The 24,187-nt window shown below is 37.5% G+C and overlaps 1 protein-coding gene across 1 annotated transcript in view; it reads right to left on the bottom strand.

Moving 5' to 3' along the window:
* The window catches only part of CSTF3 (cleavage stimulation factor, 3' pre-RNA, subunit 3, 77kDa), a 50,096-nt gene that overhangs the window by 14,504 nt on the left and 11,405 nt on the right, over positions 1 to 24,187 (bottom strand). Inside the window, exons 4-6 of the mRNA XM_010010080.1 lie at positions 1,997 to 2,029; positions 1,517 to 1,614; positions 57 to 123 (exon numbers count right to left, since the gene is read on the bottom strand). Of these exons, the coding sequence (XP_010008382.1) occupies positions 57 to 123; positions 1,517 to 1,614; positions 1,997 to 2,029 (198 nt within the window). The remainder of the gene's footprint in view (positions 1 to 56; positions 124 to 1,516; positions 1,615 to 1,996; positions 2,030 to 24,187) is intronic.

The raw sequence follows: 24,187 nt of genomic DNA on the forward strand, positions 1-24,187 counted from the left end.
AATGTTTAATTGTACTTGCTATAAAGTTAGAAACGTGTTTTGATAAAAAAACATACCTGGTATGACATGATTTCCATGCCAATCTTATCCAGAGCAAAATCATATGCCTGAGCCATTTTTTCTCTGAGGAAAAAAAAACAAACCACAAAGACCATAGAGCAAGCGTTTAGTAGTTTAAAAAAATCTTTATTTAAGAGCTTTCTTTTGTGCAGCAAATTCTAGCCAAACTTTGAGGCATGAAAAGTATCATACAATAGCTGAGAGTAAAAACTGGCATTCAGGCAGCTTTAAATTCTGCATTTATTCATTTTTAATTGAAGAAAACGGTATAGATCTATTGGTGGCAATGTAGCACACTAACAGCTCCTTAGACCCGGTCCCTCAAGTAAGCGGAAATGCACGTATACTATGTGAAGCTGAGAAGACAGTAACCAACTGCTCTTTACATCGTCTCAGCTGACAGATGTACCCATGGCTTCTTTTTTCCTCCAAATTCCCCAAACCCTGTTGCAATTCTGCAAGGACACACAAGGCTGTGGTTTCCCCTGTGTGGAAACTGACCAAAATTTCTCACATTATTTCTTATCCCCCCAAATCCAAAGTATTTTCTGCCACATTAAAACATTCACAGAGTATTTCCTTGGTCAAGTTTCAATGAAAACAGCTTTTTCTCTCTCCCACTTTTCTCTCAGTTTCTTTTACTCAAACATCTTTCAGTACCTTGCTACCTCCTTGACCATACCTCCAGGAAAAACAGAGGAAATTTCAATTAGATTAAAAGTTTGGGGAGGGGTGTGTGTGTGTGTGTGCTGATACTTTTTCAATTGTTTCAAAACAGTCTTGTAAAAATAAATGTAAAAACCCCTTCTTTTTCTCTCTGTTAGTGCAATAGTTACCTTGCCACTTATAGTACAAAGAAATTATGGTGGGCTGGGGAAGAAACCATTTATAGATTCTGAGAGGTCCTGCTATTTTTAAATACCTCAAACACTATCAAAAACAAGCACAATGTAGAACTGAAAAGGGATGAAGATTATTGTACCCTAAAATTTTGACGCCTTGATTTTTTTTATGCCTGTTTATGCATTCTGAAACCTTCTCTAATCACTTAACTAACTGCTATTGTTAGTCAAATATAGAATCGGTGCTGAGTTTTTGTAAAGACTCTAAACAGGACAATAAGGGGAAGGACAGAAAAAGGACCCGACTAAGGAATAAGTGTGTTTCAGACTGGCTCAAGCACTGATCTCATCTGCAGGGAACCAGCATGGATATGCCAGCTATTCCTCGCTCTTGTCTCTCCCACCTTGTTATATGGATCCAGACTATGGAAGCAATTTTATCCAGCAAGCTCAAGTAAAGAAACTTTAATGTTTTCTAAATGCAAATTATATATTATCCCCCCAACACTCTACCTGAAGATCTCCAGGCAGGTTTGCCACCCAGGTTCCTCCCCACCCCCTAGTCAATATTCACCATAAAACTAAAATAATTCAGAGCAAGTCTGTTAACTTACTTGTAACTGGGGAGCTTCCCCTTGGTTTCTCGTACATAGGAAAGGTAACATTTCCATAAATCAATGTGTAAAACCTTCATAAGGCATCGCTGAAATAACTGTTTAATACATCAAGAAGATGTGATCAGGATTCCAAATACAGAAATCAGGTTTCTACTTTCAAAGCTATACAGTATGAATTAAAATAATCTTTGTAATTATGAGTGACAGTTGTAAGAAAGAGTAAGTTAAACTACTCATCCTTTGGACTAAAGCATATCTGTGCTATGCAAGGGAACTGGAGAGAATTAAGCAGAGAAAGCCCTCTGCACATTTCACTGATTACAGCTTAGTAGCAACAACAAATCGATTTTAGTGATGTTTAGCTGTGTTTTTTAATAGAGCATTCAGCAACACTATAGTTCTTTCCAATCTGCTTTAGCTTAATCACAAGATATGTGTTCTTTCTATGGATATATTACATATATTGATAGGACTCACCTTTTCCACTTTGTCATAATTTTTTGCTTTAATCTACAGGGAAGCAGAAAAAAACAAATCACTTAAGAAACTATTTTAGAGTAGTAGGAATATATTCTTCATACACTACTATAGCATTCCAGTTTCTACTATGGCTGCCTAAACCCATTACAATGTAACGCCACAAAATGTCACAAAAATATAATTAAACATCCAAAACTTATGTACTTTGCTTTTTCAAAATTAGTAGGTTTGGTTTTGCTGTTCTTGTTTTTAATTTAGTTTTCAATTCCACTAGGGCCAAAGTTTAGGTGTCAGTAGGTGAAGTTGCGTTCCTGTATTCCAGTTTGGAGATCCAGACTTAGCCTTTTACTTCAAGGTACTCTGCTGCCTTAAGTGCATATACTGACTTAAATAAATACCAAAGCCTCTAGATCAGGATTTAGTAAAGTAAGGGCAAGACACTACATTAAAAAAACTAATAGGCTAATAAATGTGTTATATTTGAATATTTATTTCTCAAAGTATACTTTGCTATAATATGCTGACATTGAACAAGGGAATAACAAATAAACCATGGATACCCTGTTTTTTGACAGGGGATCCCATCTCTGGCGCTCTCCTCCAGGACGGACCAAGCCACACTCATGTCTGGGCACTTGTGTCACTCAGACAGCACACACACTGCAAGGGTAGAGGGTGAAACCTAGTCTCGAAGTAACATGTTGCCTTCCAGATAAGACAAAGAATAGCACAAGACAGATGTAGAGGGCAGACTGGCACCCCGCATGTATTTATTAGCTTCCGTTACATTAACATGCTAGGCATGAGGTAGAGACACACTCTGAAGAAACAAGGAAGATCAACAGCGCCTTTAGAAGTTGCTTGTGTGCGTTGGAATAAAGATCCTTTAATAAGGATTCATTATGCTGTGTTGCATTTGTTTAAGCATCAAAACCCCCTTTTAAATCTCATTGCTCTTTGTTTACTTAGGGATTCACAGCTTTTATTCCGGTGTGTAACAGGAAAGCCACAGAAGCAGCTCTGAAAGCCTTTCCTTTTCCCCCACAAAGCACAGTGGTAGGCAACGAACACCATCTTTTTGCACCAGGTATTAATTATACCATTTTTAAATCATTCCCCGTTCTAAAGCACAAGATAATGGAAGTGCTAAGAAACATCGACTCATCTGCAGGAGGCCTGTACTGTACCCGTGCACTGCCTGTCCTGTTTGCTGCTTCCCAGATTCTATACTCCTGCAACACCCCAGCCTGTGAGAGCCCTAACCACATGCCCCTTTCTTTCACTCCTGAACGAGATCAGTTAAAATGAGGGAATTGAAACTAGTTTTGCAGGAAAATGTTAATGGCACACGTGGCAGACCAGACCCTTGTGCCTGTACTGCTTTTAACTGGAGCAGTATCCTGCTCGGGTTAAAAGGATTCTACAAAATCCAGGTTTGCAGAAAATTAATCCTAATTATTCCTGGCATACATGATTTTCAGAGTCTTTCTGCAAACTATTCAGTTAAAAAATAGCTGACCAAAGAAATGGCTATTTATAGAAATAACAAGACTCTGAAATAACACTGAACTTAAAATCAGGAGGCAGCATGTCCATGCTACAGCGCTAAGACACACTGACCCAACGCACCCTCAGGGACGGGGATGTATCCTATTGCCACTTTCTCACAGCTTTTTGTGAGCACCATCCTTCACCTTTAAAAAGCACCTGTAGTAATCATAGGGTTGTTAAGACAGAAGGCTTTTGTGGACACAAATTAAGGAGCCCAATACTGCCCTACTTCTAGTTGCAGGGAAGTAAATTCTTGTATTTTAAATTTCTCCTCCACTGTAAAGTCAAAAAAAGACATCTCCCAGCTTTACTTCATCCTTTTTTTGACAGCAAGAGTAACTTTTCAGGTTCCTCAGCACCTGTGAGAATACAATAAAAAGGATTCAACTCCCACTGAAGAGTCAGAACTCTTCGTCTACACCTCCCATCCCCTGCAAACACCTTTTATCTTTGGTCACTAAGTGGAAAAGAACAACCGAATCTTGGCTTGTACGTCTAGCACAGAGTACAGCTGCCTGCCTGCCTGTACTTACTCAAGGGAAGTCTTCAATGAGACGAGACAAATTTTAACAAAAAAACAAACCCCACAACCAAACCCCATAGAGTGAATCCCCAGAAGACAGTATAAATCTTTTCTTTGCGCAAGTTAAATAAAATTAATCCATGGCTTTACCACTCACAGATGGCATCACCTTGTAGTTATTCAAAACCAAGACCCAAAATACTTTTTAAAAGCTCAAAATGAAAAGCTGTGAGCAGGCATGGCAAGGTTTAGCCACGTAAAAAGTGTTTTGCACATCTGCCCTGAGTTAGAACACCAAATGGAATACCTAGACTAGCTGATAGGGCTGGGCATGCTCTCTCCCTGCCCCTTGTCACCCAAAATCCCAATGACAACTATTACTCGGCTGGAGTGACCTAGACTGACCTCAGTAATTGTATACAGCATGAGGTAAGTGCACAGGGAAATGGTAATCCCACTTAATTGCTTATTACAGCAACTTTATTAGCGCCTGGCAGCACTGTTACCAAGCAACATCAAAAGAAAAAGCACAAGGGGTACTTATCCATTAGACTTATCCATTATCCATACATGCACTTCCAATATCCAAAGACCTTGAAAAGCAAAATCTATTGCTAAGGAAAAAAAAGCTATTCTTTATTTGCATGTGTTATGATTCAAACAACAAAATATTTTCTACGTAATCATCAGACATATGAAAAGCCACTGACCACATCTGGACTTCAAGTCGGTGTCACATATTTGTTAAATCAACACAAGTGGTCTGATACCGATATCTGAAATCTCAGAAATCTTGGTACCACTGAAGTTAGGAGGCTGAAGATTGGCAGGATTTCTTAAAAATAAAGGAAAAGAAAAAGCACTATTGGCCAATGCTTGCTGTGTCTCTCTCCCAGTGGAGAGTTTTTATGAAGCCCCCAGAGCCAGAGGGAAGAACAGCTCTATCTCCTTGCAGGAATCCGTTTGCATTTCTTGGATCACCACTCCCATGTGAACATCCTGGCAGCCCTGGCTCAGGGATGCCACAGGGATGGGGAAAGCCCATCACCAGAGAGGGCACATGCTGCCTCCAGGACCCACCATCACACAGTTGTGTTACATTTCTTGGTTTCCCTATTACAGACACAGGACCAGGCAGTGATTAGTGGACAAGCATTAGAGGATTGACATTAATACTGTATTTTTGTCCTTGAAGGCAAACAAAGTTTAGAACAGATTATCCTTCAGTTTGTAACACTGGCTGTATTCCTATTCTGACTGCTTTAACTCAACAAGTAGGCATTACCCTCGTGAAGGCCAAACACAGGAGTGTCTCCACCATAAATACACCACCTACAGAGTGAGCTTAGGAATACTGTCATTCTAACGAAGAACTGGTATATATGAACGTGTCCCCTCCATCCTCAAAGATTATACAGGGGCTACCTAGTCTGACTAGCTATACTTAAACATCTGACCTTGCCTTCCTCTGCCTCTGACAATGAGGAATTCCACCTGTTTTGCTGGAAGAGTAACTTTAAATGGGGTATTACAACAGGAAATTTAAGGCACTCCTGTATCAGCTTTGTGAAAGACCAGTTCATAATAACAGGGTCAAATTTCTTCCCAGAATACACAACGTGCTTCCCTATAATGAGCTTCAAACATTCAAAGGCAAAATTTAATCCAAAAATTACACTGCACTTCACCCTTTTTAACAGACTTACTACGTACAATACACGTAATTCACAATTATGCAAAACAAGTAACTTTATTAATCTAGAGACTTAAGACCACTTTCTAGTATCTGGCAACATACAACACAAGCCTAAAAACTGTCCTAGTTTTATTTTAACTTTTTCAGCATTTCTTGGTTTGGATCAAGCTCTTAAGGAAGCAAGGCTAGTGCATGGTACTTAAGGATCTATTTCTATATCCCAATTCCACCTTCTTTTTCAATGGACATTTTCCAAGGAAAACATTTATTTTCTCAACCATGAAATCTGATGTTCCCTTATCTACTGCCTCCAGCTCTCCCCTCAGTGAGGTAGATCCTCTTGCCCTCTACTCACTGCCCCTGCACTGCTCTCCAACATTTTTTGGAACTTTTTTGGAAGAGAGGCCTGAAGAGAAATGCTACGCACCACTGGCAGCCAGCTCCAGGCAGAGGAGCTCACTGTGCAACACCTATGTTCATTCAGAGTTAGATGATGAGGTATTAGATCATTAAAAAGTTAAGAATTTAAAAATAAAATCAGAATCTGTGCTGACCATTTACCTTTTTAATTTCTTTTATCTTGACTGTTAAGGGTAAAATAATCAGCTACCCACTGGGTCTCTACCAGTATAGTAGTTGTAGTAAAATACATTCCCATTCCTCTACCAATTTCCAGAACACAGGCTAGGGCTGGCTGGGGAGATGTTCACACTTCAATTACAGAATAAATACTGTTTGGACGAGAGCAGTTCAAACTTTTCAGACAGCCTCAAAGAAATGTAATCTTTGAAAGGATGGAGTGAGTGTAACATGCTAATTCCCTCTTCTATCTTTAGCACATTCAGCCTTTTGCTATTTGCTGAGGCTTCCAGCTACTGACTAATTGCGTGAGCACTTAACATGACAAACTCGTTTTCCTACAGGTCAAATAACAGCAATTACCTTTGCAAATAGCAAACCAAGCCCCATTCAAGTACATGAAATGCAGGCGAAATGCAGGACTAACAATGCACTTGCATGTGGTCATTAACCTGAGGAGGCTGGATTTAACTGCCTGGATAACTGGATGTAAAATTCACATATGCTGAAAAAAGCACATATTTCATTTGTGCAAGATATTCTAAAGCTTAACTGATGAAATCTTTTATTTAAAACATTAGCATATAATTGCAGATGTAATTTCCGTAATATACAATTTTAGTACAATTTGTCCCAGGTAAGGATTAAATCATTTGGAATTTCTGCAGTCTTCATTTGGAGTTTTAATATTCCTTGTGAAAATATAGCTTTTATCTTGCTATTAGTAAAGACTGCAAGGAAGACATCAAGTACAGAGTATGGGAAATCTCATTTTCTCAAAATGGAATGAGATACTGAGTATTTTCATTCAATACAGTGTAATTTTTTACATTCACACATTATGTGTCTCAATTTCAAAGTCTACCATAAAATGGGATTTGAAAAGTTCCTTAAAATTATTCTAAAGCAAATGCCTCCAACTACTATCACATGAATTATTTCTAGAGCTTCCAGAACCATGGCATTGCACTAACATTTAAAAGTAATGTTGTTTCCACTAGATATCACCTGAAAAACAGGCTGCAGTCACAGCTGCCATATATCTAAATGGCTATAATGTAGAGGGGAAAAAAAGCAGCATTTTGCAGTCTACTTCAGAAGATAACCAAGAACAGAACATTTCAGTTGGAAGGGACCTACAATGATCAGCTGGTCCAAGCACCTGACCAAAAGCTAAAGCACTTAAAGGCACTGTCCAAATGACTCAAACACAGACAGGCTTGGGGCAGCAACCACCTCTCCAGGAAGCCTGTTTCACTGCTTGATGAATCACACCTCCTGATCATAACCACCTTTTAGGTTTCACGGTTCTTTCCTGATAAACGAAATAGTGGTTTATCATATACACTATCATATCTTTATATGTAGATATGCTTTGAATTTGTTCACAATATTTAAGAATAAATAAGCTTTTCAGTAACTAAGAATATTGTTTAAGCTAATAAACAACACCTGTAATTCTGCAAATCCAATTAACAGTTAATATCCTGCATACATAAATGCAAGAACAGGCACTCACTGAGCAGCTAGTGAAACTTTCAGACGCATCAGGAAAGAAATTAATCCAGAAGAATATATGAATATAATACCCTTAGGTGTCAGCAAACTGCATTCTAGAAGTGCAGTTACACAAGGCTTGAGAATCAGGACAATCTTGCTGACCAAACTTAGAGTGAACAGAGTGATCTAGAAGTGAAGAAAAATTAATGCATTACACTAAAGAAAGTTAACTTTGCTACTAATAATATAGTTTGGAATAGAACTATCTACCCCATCTAACTCCTAAATACCTACTCTAAAGAACAAAGATTTCATTAAGAAATTGTGCTTTTTTTAGTAATTAAGCTACTGTGCTTTAGTTTACACCTCAGTGCAATTTGATTTAACTTCCACACATGAACAAATCCCTGGGACTAGTATCTGCTTCTGTTCCCTCACAAAAAAGCCTCTTGGTTCTGCAGTGAGACACTTTACTTATATTATACTCATATTAATAATCTGAAAAGGAAATACAACTTTCAGGCACTGCTATCAAAGAGACCAGCCAGCAGCTGTACAGAAAAATATTTACTTACAGGCAGCCTTAAAATAAAAGTTGTGTTGTGACAAACCTGTTAAATGATTTTTCTAGTTGCAGAATGGTACTGAATTGCATTCACCAATTCATTATCTCCTGTATTTCTGATGTCACATATACTTCTCTTTTTTCTTTCTTTTGCTTTCAATCTGGATTATAAAAATCCAGAAGCAGCATATTCAAGCATATTTCCTCTTCCTTCCAATATAATATATTCTACTACTGTACCTTTTCATGATGCTTCTGTGTTTTACTTCTTTTCCAGAACACACTTTCAGACAAAAATAAAAAATCCACAGCCTACAATTCAGATTTGCAGTTATGTTTAAACACCAAACCCACCTCATGTTATTACTTGCACTGCTATTTTCTTTCCTGACAAACTGAGTCCCATTATTGGAAATCTCTCTTTTGGATTACTACAGCTGAAGCAAAGCTGCCGAAACAGCTGTGTTCAAGTCATGATGAAAAGCACACTCCATGCTCTTAAAAAAAAAAAAAAAGCAAACCAAAATCAGCTTCAGTTATCTGTTAATTCACCACCCTATGGATCTGGCATTTAAAACTGCCTAGAAACCGGGGGTGAAGACAACAGCTACTGCATCTCAACTTTTGTCTACCTGCAGTACTGCCTCAGTCTACTGATCTGACCTTTGCTGTACTGGGGGGAAGAAACGTATCTAGAGCTCATATAAAGCAGCAGCACTGCCAGCTTTTCTTCCTTGTTCTATTTCTTCAAACTTGTCCATGCAAAATGATGGCTTCCTCTACAAGTGTGTTAAGACAACTGTCCCCAACAGAATCTGACATTATGTGTATAACCAACAGCTACACTTTCCCCCACACATCACTTTTCATGTATTTGCTCTTGACTTAGTGTAAGCAGTTCTTACATGCCAATTTGAAAAAACAACAGACCAGAAGAACCCTTTAATAAGCACCTCGTATTTGTGGTCATGCAATGTTTCGTAGATGGCAACAACTATTTCCTGGTTAGAGAAACTACGCTACCAATCGCTAGTTACTTTAAAAGAAAAATTGTAGAAATTTTGATCCGCTCTTTTTTTCTTCTAGACAATTTTTTGCTCCCATGTTACCTTTTGCTCACTGTTTGCATTGAACAGCTTCACACAGTCATTCTGAGCTACTGTTCCTTCCCCACTGACTTCACCTGACTGGCTGCACCATTCACTTCACTACCCTCCACGTTACAAGATGTCCCTGTAAAACTCCAGCAGCCTACCAACATACACATCTGACTAAAAGCACCGAGACCTACCACACATCAGGAAGATGACTTTCTTACTGTCTGCTCAGCACTAATCAAGAAAACAAGAACTTCTCTTAGGTGTTTAGATCTTGCCATGCACGAGCGTATTTTCTGTAACAGCTTTATGCTTCTAATTGGGAAGTATGAGCTACCTACTTCAATAATTTTTCCAACTAATGGGAGACAATCCAGTGCTCTTTGCTCCTTCGGTCTGCATTGTATTGTACAACACATGTTTATCTATGGTACCAATTCTTTAATATCTTCCCCAAATCAGGAAAATCATTACCTTTTCTATTTAGGCAATTTGCCCATTATCAAATGTAATATTATCTGTATGAAGTAATTTACAAATGCTAAGCACCCTTCTATTTTCTACTCGTTTCTAGCCAGGTTCAACCTCATACCTAGATTCTCAATTTGTCTGCAAATCTCACTTTAACAAAAAGTCAATTTTCAACATGCCCTGGGGCTTGTAATTTCCTCTTCAATTTCACACCCACTTTAAGCCACAGCAGAAAACACCACCGCACATTCACACTCCTGCAAACTACCTTGCTTCCTTCCTGACTTACGCATTTTGGTTCTTCTTATGTACTTTAGTTCACTTGTGCTTCCCATTCTTGTTTTCCAATGTCTTTTGTATTTTGCAGAAGCAGTGGGGAGTTTTAAAATGTGTTTTCAGATGGCTAACATTAACACATCTATTGATATGCTTTTCAGCTATTAGGATGTATGTCATTTCACAAAGAAGCAGTGCTTTTTTTCACCTAGAATTAAATTTATATTGGTTTAACTCCCAGAGGAAAAAAATTACAGGATTCAAAAACACATATAGCACCCATGGAGTGCACAATAATCCATTAAATATGACAAAATGCAAACTTGCTGTCTTATTTCTTGGCCAGATCTTTAGAGTTAAAATGTTAATTTAAGAGGGAAGCCTAAAAGCAAGGTATTTGCCCCATCCTATTGGGCTAGAGATCCCTAATTTGTAAACTCAAAATAAATTACACCAACTGTCCACCTCAATCGTGTACCATAAGCAAACAGTCCCTCAGCAAAGGCAAGGGAATTGGACATATGCGCTCCTCTAATGCTCTTTTTCAGCTAATTTAGCAAGACACTAGCCATCGCTATCTTACACAAGGTTGCCAGACTGAGAAGCGTAGATACCCTGCAGTCTGCCATCACCACTAGCAAGGTACTAACCCCATAACCCAAGACAAAAACTCCTTGCAATACTAAGACCTTAAGAACGAAGCAGGGATCAGACCGCTGCAACACATTACAGATCATAAAGGCTATGCCAGGCATCACTAGGAAAAATAAAACCCAATTGTTTGATTACAGTTCTCACACCTTACAGCACTCTAACTTAAGATCTCAAGACCCTTCCTTTAAAATCGCATAGTTGCCTTTCACTTCTATCAGAAATCATTCCAGTAACACACCTCATTATAAAAAAAAAATCATTTCTCTCTTTGATTTCAGTATCCTTAAAATACCTCAGAGAAAGGGAGAAAGCAAAATTCGTAAGAAAATGATGATTTACTATGTAATTTGATGAAATAGCTGGGGAAAATGGGACATTTTAGGGGGCATTAAGTTCTCCATTAGGTTTATAGTTTGATGATTTTACAGTACACTCATTGAGTATAGTTTTGATATATTCTTTTCAAATATGCTCGCACAGAAGTACAGACAAGAAGTAGTTTGATAACCATAATTGTTTCACACTGAATTATTATATTTCAGAGAATCTATTTTTGTAGAATGAAGTTATCAAATAATAGTAATTTTTGTATGAAAAGTTTTAAGAATTCTCCATTCATTCACCAAGATTATACATTAATAATACCTCTGAACAAGCCAGAATTTCAGAGATCTTACTTATTAAGGGAATCCTTGAACACCTATTTTAAAAAAGAATTAACACACCTATAAGACAGTGAAGATCCCTTAAACAATCTCCACAGTGACAGCAAAAAGGGCTAGTAGTCCAAATGAAGACATCTTAGGACCAGATGTGTGGCCAAATTCAGTCAGGGACCTCACATTACTCCCTCCCATTTTTCAGTGTAGAACCGGTCTAATAAAGGCTCTTCCCAAAATAAAGACAGCCAAACAAGCAACTCTCCTAAGAAAAAGGAACATGAATTGCTCAAAGAGTAAAAAAATGGTACTAGAAAATGTAACTGTATCATAAAGCATAATCTTCTTACTGTTACAATATTAGCACAAGATTTAGCTTGGCCTGTCAGCAACGGACAAATTGTTCTTAATATTTTGTCTCTACAGCTGGAACATGAAGTGCTATTTTCCAATAATTTGTTGCAAAAATGGCTCTCAAGAATGGTTCTCAAACCTATTACATTGGTCCTAAGCCTCTGAACGTGCCATGGGGCTCTGGTGTCTGACCACAGCAGACAGCTGTCTTATCACAGGAAAACAAGAATCAGAAATCTCAAAGTTAATAGTGGGGAATAATAATGCTCAGGCACAAATTGTTCTCTGCAACTGCATCACAGCATCAATTTGCAGTTGACAGGACGAACAGGATGAAAACTGCATTACAACAGAAACCTTACTAAACCCAAATCAAGTGCACTTTAACTGCAATTCTACAAAAGTAATCTTGTAAGGAAGAGATCTGGGTCCTGGCTTTGCCATGGATTTCCTATGAAATTATGAAGAAACATTTATTGTATCAGTCATTTACTAAACTGGGAAAACAACCTGTCTCAGAAATACAAGATTAACCTAATGACTGAGCTGTTTTTCTTCTACAGCAATGAGATATTTCAGCTGAAGTTCAGGGAATTAGTGTATTTTTCTAATATGGGCAACTGTCTTAATAAAATCCTTCATGTGTCTGTCAAAAATAAACTAAATTCTCTACAGTTTCCTTTCTGAGAAGGCATATTCTTATTCATAATTTTTGAAAAGTCTCATCTATAATGTTAAAAAAAGAAAGGCTATTTTAAAAGTTGATTACAGAATTGAATTTCCAAATTTCTGTCTTTTGGCAATGAGAAGGAAACAAAATTCATTATAAAAGTAGCATTCACCGGTATCCTTCAGCATGAGTTTTACTTGCAGGGTCTTCTCAGTATCTAGTTACCAAATCTGGACTGCTCATAACTAACCTAAACTGGAACCACACGAACAATGCAAATCTTTTTGGTTAAAGACCTAATCCAAAAACATTTAAGTGGCTAGACTGCATGACTATTCTGGGACCTGTGTTTCCAGAATACTTGAATTTGAGTGTAATTACTATCCCAGCTAATCAGATAGCTTAGTACATTTAAACCCTCCAGGTTTCTAGAATATTTAAATGCTATACTGCTTTCCCCACTTAAAACACTGTACAAGTACAGTTTTTAAAATTGCTTCCTCTTTTCCTTCCCTTTTAAACTTCAGCTTGATGCCTCCAAAGGTTAAAGCTAAGCCTGCTAGGCTTCCACCTATGGGAATAATCCCCCTACTCATAAAACAGGATAAAGACAAAAATATATGTATAGCTACCTTTAAATTAATGTAAGTTGATACTGGTGCTTAGATAACTTATTAAGCTACTGTATGCTTGAATAATCGTCTACATAGAAAAGCACTGAAGTTGGAAAATAAAAATACAGATTATATATTCCCATGCTTTAAAAATGAAAGCTACATAGGTGACGTTCTGCTGAAGGGGAGAGGGGTTAGTTCTACATTGAGGTCTTTAATTTTACAGCTCAACTCAAAATAACATAATCTTATCTGAGGTTGGTTTGTGAATTTTCGTTTTTGTTTTTATACACTCCACACAATTAGATTAAAACGCATTTAAGTCAGCTGTACATCTTATAAGATGAAAGACATAAAGACCATTCAATACGTTGTTCCTATTTCAAATTAACTGGTGTCAGATTAGTAAAGAGCTGCTCTGACTTCAGATTTCAATGTAACAAAATATCATGTGCTAAGATTCATTTCACATGCAGCTAGGCAGGGGACATTTACAGTTTATTTCACATCTCATGAGAAAGAAGAAATGCAAAAGCCCATCATAAAAACAGTACAGAAACTCACAGCCCATGTACCCTAGCAGAAAAAGAAGAGCTGCAATACAATTGACATCCCAGTTTCCTCCCACCTCTCCCCATCTTGATATATAGAGAAGAAATACCAGAAGTTAAAGGTCAAGTATTTATTCTTAAGACTGATCTTGGAGTGATGAAACAACACTGGCACAGGTAAATCCCTAGACTTACCAAAGAAAGGTTAGACTTGACCCATGAGTTAGAAAGAAAACCCTGCTTACTGACTAGAAACAGCAGTGTTGCTTTTATGTCTACCTATATAGAATGAGTAGAACCGATAGTTCTGCCCTCTTGCTAGAGAGCACTCCGAACAATTAGCTTCTTTTCAGCAAAGCTGTTTGATACTCATTTTTGTCACTGTTTGATACTCATGTTTGTCACTTTTCACAGTGAAAAAACATCCAGTCAGTTTGATACTTATTCCCCCAACCCCTCAAACCAAGCATTTTGTGGCTCTTCTGCTGTCAATGATGACTCAGAAACCCAGAGTAGTGTTCTAAAACTTCCGGTAAAAAAGAGCCTCTTCAGTAGGCAGGCAGCAGATAATTACTCAATTCGGACTGTGAGGACTTTATATTAGCTGCAACAGATACATTGTTATGTAGCCAAAGGCTGGACAGAAACCCCAGAACACTTTCAGATAGCATTTGCCTTAAAGAATGATGCAAAATGCCTGCCAGTTTCAAGCACTGCATTAAAAAAAACCCAGTATGTAGGTTCTCGGCTGACTTCTTGCTTCTAATTTGCACATAAGTGCACCAGGGATCTCAGAAATACTAAGATAGTTCTTTTGTGTTCTACTGTGCCGCTTTAAACTAGGATGCCAAGAGTGGCACTTAATCTGATGGAAAGACACCAAGCACACAGTACCAAACTACCATCATTTGTAGAAGTGACATGTTAACTAACATAGCAGCTTAACTGGTAATCTCTATCACTGGCAGAAAATATTTGGTTGAGTATAAAAGAGAGAACTGTTACCAAAACGTAATTTAAACTACCTAAATGGAGAAGATGCAGCTCAGAGTGATGCAGGCAAGCTTCTCAAGAAAAAGTGTGGATTTCCCCTCATACGAACTTTAGCCTAGCGTTGGAAGATAACAGTGCTTGCCTTCGTTTTGGTGCTATGTCATCATAGCATCATGCAGCATGCTTACAAAAATCCAGTCTGAAGACTTAGGAACAGGGTGAAGCACCACTACGAAACCTCTGTGATTCACTGTATCAGCCAGAGCTTGAGCAGACAACTGACCTCCAATATAGATCATAGCAGAAAACTCAGCTCACATGGGTGAAAAACTTTGTAGTTTAGATGGTTTTCATTAACTGCCAGCCCAGGAGAAAGGCAAAGCACAGGTAATACTACCGACTTCAACTAGTTAGTGCTATTAACTGTAGGTCAAGATTTATATGCGTTGGAGGCACAGAAGTACACTTTAAGAACAATGAAAAATGTTTGACCATGAAGCTTTTGCAGAAATTTCAGACCACTGTCATGCAGGCTAGTAACAACACCGTATCAGTGCAGTGTCTTCACTGATTCAGACCAAAGATCAACAAGAATTATCAAACTTATTGAGATACACCCATGTTTCTCTCACTAGTAAATTATATTATCCGGGTAAACCTGAATGTTAGAAACATCAATAAAATGAAAACACAGTGTTTAACTCTGTGCCTTTTTTGTTTGTAAATAGGTTAAATTTCTCCTGTAACAGTCATTTATTTTTTTAACAGGTAAGGCGAGTAGCAAGAACACCAGAAACTTTCTGGCATTATGAAGAGAAACTTACCTCCATCTGCTTAGTGCCAGAAAAATATTTCTGCTGAATTAAACTCTGACAGCTAATTTTAAACTTCCATCCTTACTTTCCTTTTAAATTCCCATCTTTAACATACACAGGAAAGCAGGACAGGGATATAATTTTAAAGTAACAACCTTAAATTATATTTAGTTACATCTTCTGTTGGAGAAATTTATACTGCCCATCCTGCTCAAGTACCCCTGTGTGGAATTTGAGTTGACATAAATATATTGATAGTATTTCCCTGAGGAATGCTAGCTAGTGGGCAGTAATGGGTAAGCAACGTATACTTACCACGGCGGCAATGCCTTTGTTAGGGAGTGGAGTAGGGACTGAGACACTGCTCTATAGTAAACATTTCAGCTTGCACCCACAACATTTTTTCAGGTAACTTGGATCTAAAAATTCATACACTGGGGACTATTTGAGAGTGCATTTTTACAAAGAAAACCTTAAGCTGCTAGTAACGTTGTCAGAGGCACATATTTGTACTTTTAAACATTTATCCCAGTCTATTTAAAACCAGTCAACTTGAAACTTCACGTCATTATAAATGATGTCTATTTTCTTTCAGTTACTTTTTATATGATGATCAGTCATCATTACCATGGAGTGTTTCTAGCACAATTTTACAATTAGACAGACTTTACATTTCCCAAAAGCACAGTCACAGTATTAGAATGATGGAATTCCCCCAGTGAAGTTAAACCCGTTAAGACTAAGGCTCTCTGTAAGGTTTGCCATTCTAATTCACTACGAAGGATACGTTTCTTCACGTATGAACTTGTCAGCACTATAAGGCCAGGCAGGCAGACTTTGAAAGCACACTGCTTGTACTAAACCCATTAATAACTGCAATGTGTGTGGAAAATCTGGGCAGAGGGGTCAACTGGCACAGCCAAGGGATGGAAAGCTGCAAGCTGAACTTCCACCAGTAAGATGTGTTACAAAAGCAATTTTCCATAAACTTACACACTTTAACTCATTTTTGACTTACATTAACTGCATGTTAATAAAAGTGCGTAACACTTGTAAGAAGATGAAAGCCTACATGTATTACATTACCACCATTCTATTCTCCACAATAATAACATCACTGAGAGGGCTTTTTAGACCTCAAGCTCTGGCATGGCATGATGTAATTACAGTTTTAGCTTCTAAGTATCCATGATACAATACAAAAGAGCAAACAATAAAAATTAACTAAACCAAGTTTCAGGGAAAGTTTAAATGAAACTCATTCAGAACTCTCCCATACTGCATCTCATAGGCTACCAGATGTTTTTGTGTGCTTTACAAATGCAATGCCATTACATCCTCACCAGCAGCTATGCAGCTGCGTAAACATAACTAAGAGATGTTAAGAGTACCAGATTCCCTCTGCAATAATTCAGATGTATAAAGGTTAGTCATGGGATTAGTTTTGGATTTATTTATTTTTTTTTAAACAAAAATCAGGGAACTTACAGAAAAGTGGAAAACAGTTACGATGATTTCATTACTAGGGAACTTCTCCTCCCCCTGCTTTCTGTCCCATCAGAATTGTAAGTAGAATTATGACACTTAAATTCAAAGAACACATCTGAACTGTTCAAACACAGCTTCTTGATAAGAACTCCTAGATCCTCCTTGTCATCTGAAAGATGAACAGCAAGGGCACACTGAAAGATATGGCCTACAGCAATATCTGTCAGTCCACAATTCTTAGAGCAAATACACTTCTAGTTGTGCCCACGAAGACATACAAAAACTAACTTTTGATGGATAGGGGAGGAATGGAAAAAAGGCAGGCCAATACTGGGTTCTAGACAACAAAAGTAAAGCAGGAAATCTAGCTCTTTCCCACTCTTTTACATACTGCATCGTCATGTTTTTGCACTCAGATTGAAGCTTTGTATAGTAAAAAAACCCCACTTCTTGTTATTCTAAATACATTCCACTTCAAGATTATGCACAAATTATTTTTATGAGTACCTATAAACTTCAATAATCTAAGTAAATTATCTGCAGATTTGCACTGATATGCTGCTCATACAATCAGATTTCAATTTAGCGTAATTTTGTAAGAACACTAATTATGCTGTGTGACCTTACTACATAAACACTCATACACATCAAACATGTATACACATACATAGAGAGATTCTTCAAGAATCCACAGGCATGGAACCTACAGCATGTTTTCATTTAGCCATAAACACTACAATAATCACAATTCTGACAGTGAATTTGAAATGGTGCATTTGATTGTCCCTTTATCTCCCTTTCTGATGCTGGAAATACTAAGTACACCTTTTTTTTTTTAACTTCTTATCCATCACTTGGTTAACATATACATGTCTCTACATACTGGGAACCATAACAATGGCCTCAATGAAAGCTGCAGAATGCAGAATTTGACAGAAGTCAAGTACAACATTTGTTCCTCTCCTTCATATAGCCTGAAAGCAGACTTGAGATGAATGGTATCAGTATTGAAACAGGACAAGTCACTTCATAGTTCAAACTCCAGTTTGAAACTATTTCAAACATATACTTTAACAGCTCCTGTGTTAAGAGAGAACTTAGCTGGAAGTTGTACCAGCACCCATACATCCATTAGAAAATGTCACCAACTACAGCTAGTGTTACACATTTTATTTCTCCAAGCAGGAGAAATAAATAGAAAACAGTACTTTGAAAGGGCATCTTCCCCTTTCCTAAGGAAAACAAAACAAAGACCCAGCTGCAGCTAAGTTGCCCTTTTTCCTATTTGGTCACATTATGAACATTTTAAACATACTTATATTCATGTATAAATGTAGTTCCACTGAGCACAATGAACTTAGCTCACCTATTGCACTCTGTTCCATCAGTAGGACAACACATACATAACTACACATTTGCTGCCCCATATTTGTAAATCTAACCATTTTAATCTGAGTGGAGAATTTATTTTTAGTTTTAACATTAAGAATGGTGTTTGAAAATCTATACTTCTAGAAGGGATGACAGCTGAAGGAAGGTGATGACTTTGCTGCAGCCTGGACATAGAAAATATTAAATCAAACAGCAAGGCAACATTCTGCAAGTTATCTTTCTAGTCCAAACTCATGACTTGTGAAGTATTGTTTTTTAAATATATTTGATATTCATTCTCACATTAAGCAATATGGAAGAATCAGGCTGTCTCTGAGTTTGTTTGGCTGTGGTCATCAGTTAACACTTCGAAGAGTATACAGCCATTTCTCCTCCCAGTTACCCACACTGGTTATTTCTTATTCTCCATTTCATGCACTAATACAAACCATGGGGAAGGGGAGAGGGCAAACTGCCTTCATTACAAAGTGTTAAGTTTCATATAGTCACCTTGCAGGAATCAAATGAGGCAAGACAGCTGACCCTTCACCATACTACTGAACTTTTCAAATTAGTTGATCCAGAGGAACCTTTTGAACTGATAATGATAAATCCTATATAATTTAGATATACACGTAATTTCCATAACTGTTTTGCTGAAACACACAGCAAGCGTGAAAGTAGGAGTAAAATTACCAAGCTTCCTCAGCATACCACCAATTCTAGCTCTCCTCCTTCTGGAGGAAGTCAAAGGTTTTAAAGTTCTGAAAACCTTTATCAGTCCACAGGACAGGTTACAGGGTCTACTAACAGACCAGCAATGTGTGCTCACTGGAACCTGCGAAAACGAAGATTAGTACAGGGAGACTGCCACATGGCTTAGTACAATCTGCTTCTCAGGGAACAGACTCAGACAAAATGTTTACACTTCAGGTCAGAAGTGAGGTCTATTAAAGAGTTTGTTTCAAAATGCAATAGGACTCCACTCTATAGTACTGAAAACTATCCACAAAATAAATTTAAAAACCCCATCTTTCTACTTATAATACCTATCCTTAAAAATGAAACATTTCTGATGCCACAGCTCAAACAAACTCTGGAAATGCTCCCATGCTTCTGTGCTATGAATACTGATCACTACCAAATTAGTTAAACCCCAATACAGTCCTAATTCAAATCACTGTAACATCTTGTGTAGTTAACTGCATGTGTACAATGTGCTATGAAAAAATGTGAATGCTGCCTGTACAGTGGTACAACTATGCACCAATGCATGTAATTTCTTCTCACTTTTGAATTGTTTTATGTAAGAAAGGAAAAATGTCAAAGCATATGATATTAGGTATACAACACTTCACTGCAGAAGTCCAAATTGTTACCAGATGTAGAGCGCCTGAAACATTGAAGCCATCAGTGAGTAAAAGCATACGCTAACAAGGGGAAACAACAATGCACACTCTTAAGTGAAGAATGTACTAACAAGACACAGGAATGCCACAGTGAATGGCTCACCTTCACAGAGTTTCTAGCTAAGAGAAGCCACTGTACTTCATCACAGCAGTGACTCAAAAGCCTTCTCATAGGCTGCAGAGAGATTCTGCAGCAAATAAAGTCAAGCATTATTTTATGTAGTAGCACTAGCAGATAAGGTTTAACAGAAGGTGTTCTCTCAGCCATCAGGCATCTCAAACTCAACCAGCTAACAAGCTGGAAGAGATGTAGAAATGAATGAGAAATTACCACCGGAGTTCCCTAACTCATGCAGATGAAGATAACCAATCTGTAGCCAATACAGGGTACACAAGAAAGCCCTGTATTTTACTGCTGATTCTTTCAGGTTCAGACATATGAGAAAGCAGCTAAAGTTTGTGCCTGACCTAACACATACATGGCCCCCTCAAAGCATCAATAGAAGGATCAGCAAATGACTTCAACGGAAGAAAGCACACAACGAGAAAAGTTTCCAATGTCCTCGTTAGATTTGAAAGCAAGACTTCAGAAGTGTGTTGAACAAGAGTTTTGTATAACTAACACTTCAAATAGGGATGTTTCTGTCACCCCACACGGAAAGAATACAACAGAACAGGAAGTAGTTCACGTTTATTCATGTGAAAACAGCAACACACTATAGAAAGAGTTTAGAGTAATCTCTTCATTAGGCATCACTTCCACTTAAAAAATTAGAATTCCTAACGCTTCCCCATGATATTTTTAATGAATGAATACAGAAAACAGAATCAAAGAAACCCACTAGTGTTGTATCGCGCATCTTCTGAAACTGTGTCAGTTATGTGGATAACTTTCTGATATTAAACAACTTGTAGAACCATGGCCACTATGCAAGATGTGCATGCCTGTATTTACATATTGAGTAGAAAAGACAGGAAAGAAGTTGCATTCACTTTCCAGTGCAAGTCTACAATAATCACACAGACAGAACAACATTTATTAACAGGAATGGAACAAGTCCACACACGTATAAGAAAAGATCATAAATAATACAGCTGTAAAAAAGATTAAAAAATCTCAGACTGAGGTAGTCAAGAACGTGCAATATGGATGTTTCTACAGAGCACCTGTACAGCAGTTTCTCAGAAGCTGAAATTTACTCTATGTGACTCATGTGACTACTGGGGTGGGCATGGATTATAATGGGCATGCCTTCTATTAAGAAATTAGCAAAGATCAGCCAGAGATATATACAATATTTTCAGTTGAAAGTACTACTAAACAGATTACCAGCCAAGAAGTCTACTCTACTTTGACTTCCGATCACTCCAACTTCATCCTGACAGAAGTCAGTTCCCATTTTTCCCCCAAGCAGAACTCTGGTGGTTCATATAATAATTTCTTTCTGAACTCAGAATCGGATTAAAGTAAAACAGGGGAAGAAAATGCTTTGAAGAAACACAAACATTTTAAACAAAAACAATCATTTTTCTAAATGGTTTTATTTACATTTTTCATATACATGTTAAATGATACATTCTGACTAGTATCCACACCAGTGTGAATTACATGAATTAAAGATACTGATGTATTGCATATGATGAAATGCAAAACAATCAACCCTAAGCTTTGGTCCCACCATCTGATTGCTCATACAGCATCTGGTTTGTTACCAAGACATCTAAAATTCAGGTGTTCATGTCAAACAGAAGTTATCCGAGCAAATGTATCTAGTTTCATTTCATTAGAACAAGCAATAACACAGGAGTCTTACTTGCAAAATTCGCAAGACAAAATACATATTAACAGCCGAACACTTTACATGCATGTTACTAACTTTGTATTTATTGTTTCTAGACTTGGGTTTTCACAGCTGTCTTACGCTTATGATTTTTAAATTTTTAATTATGGCAATCTTACAACCCCTACTAACAGAAGTGCAAAGCAACCAGGATATAAAGCAAACAAAAAAGGTAAAAAGGTGTGGTGCGAACTGGCCTGAAACATTCAGGACAATTAGAGAGTTTAATTAATGTGCTTAAAGAGGATTTTCAACCTCGTGATTTCTCAAAGGAAACTAGCAGAGAAAAAGGTGACAACTTCAAATGTTTGCTTCAGAACTACTGAAGTATTCACAACACTGGTAAAGTAAAAAGTTCTTTCAAGCGCATGAAAAGCATTAGCAAGTCCTTCTGTATCTAAAAGATGGTTCAAACAGTTAAAGAGACAAAGGAAATAGACAGTTGGGCCTATGGGATCATAGGGTGTTACATCAGAATTTATTTTTACATTTCTGTGGCACCTTTTAGTTAGATGCCAAAAGCACTTTAATCACTAAAGTGAGCCTCACAACAACCCTGTGAGGTAGGTAGTATCTGTTTTAATAATGGCAAAACAGGTTAAATAACTTACCCAAGAAGACACAGCAAATCAGCAGAGCAGGCTAGAATCCAGATCATGTGATCATGAATTTAACATTATGGCACACGTGGGACTGAGACTTACATGCTCCTTTTTAAAACTGTGAAAGAGGGACTGCCATGTGAATTGACTCAAGTTTTCTGGAAGTAGACTTATGAGAAAGGTATAAAGAGAAAAATGTGCTTTAAGCAACTAGAGAAAACAAGACCCTGAGTAAGAACAGTGGTATTACTGTACCACTTCCTAAATTTTAGTGGATGCAGAATAGCAATTCAACTATTTTACTTGCTAAAATAAGTATAAAAAAATAGGCTAGTTTCTCAAAAATCACTAAACAAAACTGTTTTCCTAAGTCTTAAACATTCATAGGCTATGACCCAAAACCATGGTAAGCTGGAAGGTGTAACATCCAATTCTATTATGTCCTGCAACTGCTTCTTTGAATGTCAGAAGAAATAAGAACCCATGGGAGAACAAAAATTTTTTGATCATTCAAACTTTAATAGTAGAGTTCCCATTAACAAACCGTCAAAGCATGCTCTCCTCCCAGATAATGTCCATGTTCTATTAACTACTAAACGAGTCACAATAGAGAGACTGGAATGTATAAGTCAGTGTTTGGCACATAAAATAGAAACATGAAGCACTCAGTTACTTCAGCACAGTATGTGTATCCACAGCACTAAACTAGATGACACACTAAGTGCTGAGCACTGCTTTACACTATATTCCATTAGGGAACAAAGTCACACACAAAAAGGAGGTCAGTGGCTAAACAAACAGTCATAAAACCAAGAGGTAATCACAGCAGCAAGGCCTGCACTTAAGAGCTTTACATTACAAAATGAACTGGCATATGCAATGAAACAGTTTTTGCTCATATAGATTACAAACAATGACTTCTCCTTGAAGACTGGAAATGACTAAAAAGAACACATTCCTCAAGTCAGGCAAAGGGAAATTTAGAAGAGATTTCTAACAATTTTATGAAGAATGAGGCTGATAAAGGGCTAATTCCTTTTCTGTAAGACCATGATCATAATCATAACCCTCACCCTAGCTCATCTTCCACTAACAGACCACCACTATGTGATGATACTCAGCTCAGATTTTATGTCATTTGGAGGACAAAATTCTTTAGTGAAAGACAACCTGCCAGAAACAACCCCCACTTCCCTCTCTCTTTTTGTCTTTCTGTGATGCAAAGAGAAAATGCTGCCATGTTAAAGAGGAAAGTGATATGCTTGTTATGACATCAGGAAAAACACAGCTTACAGATGACTGAAGATTTAGCAATTTGCAGATGTAAACACTGAGGCAGTGAAAGTGAATCAAAAGCAATGCTCAGCAAGTATTTACTACAGGTTTACTTTCCCAACTTGAGGGTGGGGACGATCTACACTTCTAAACTATCAAAAAGAAACTTTCTAGCAGGAGGACACTACTAAGACTTCCAAGGAAAAAAGCCTTCGGAAAATACCTTCCCTATATTTCTTGTACATCTTAAGGCTGCAATAAAAGAAGCCTCAAAACCATTCCTCTACCTCAGGTAGCCTTCAAAAAATAATTGAAGTCTTAATTTATACTCAACCACACTGTTAAAAGAATATTTGAGAAAACATGTCATTCTGAACTTACTCTCAGACAGAACCGTACATGATATGGAACTCAAAACAACAGTGACAACAGTGCCCAATTGTATGCATATATATTATTTTAGAGAAGAATTTGGAAATAGGACATTATTTCAGCTTATAGCTATAAATGGTGGCATATACTAAAAGAAAGGCAGAGAAAAGCATGTTGGGTTTTTTTTTAGTTAAATTGGTCACTAGGTGAGTTTTGAGAGAAGTTACTGGAACCAGGAAAGAAAACTTGAACATTTAAATAA

Source organism: Nestor notabilis, unplaced genomic scaffold, assembly GCF_000696875.1.
Source record: "Nestor notabilis isolate BGI_N333 unplaced genomic scaffold, ASM69687v1 scaffold25752, whole genome shotgun sequence".
NCBI classification, from domain to species: Eukaryota; Metazoa; Chordata; class Aves; order Psittaciformes; family Psittacidae; genus Nestor; species Nestor notabilis.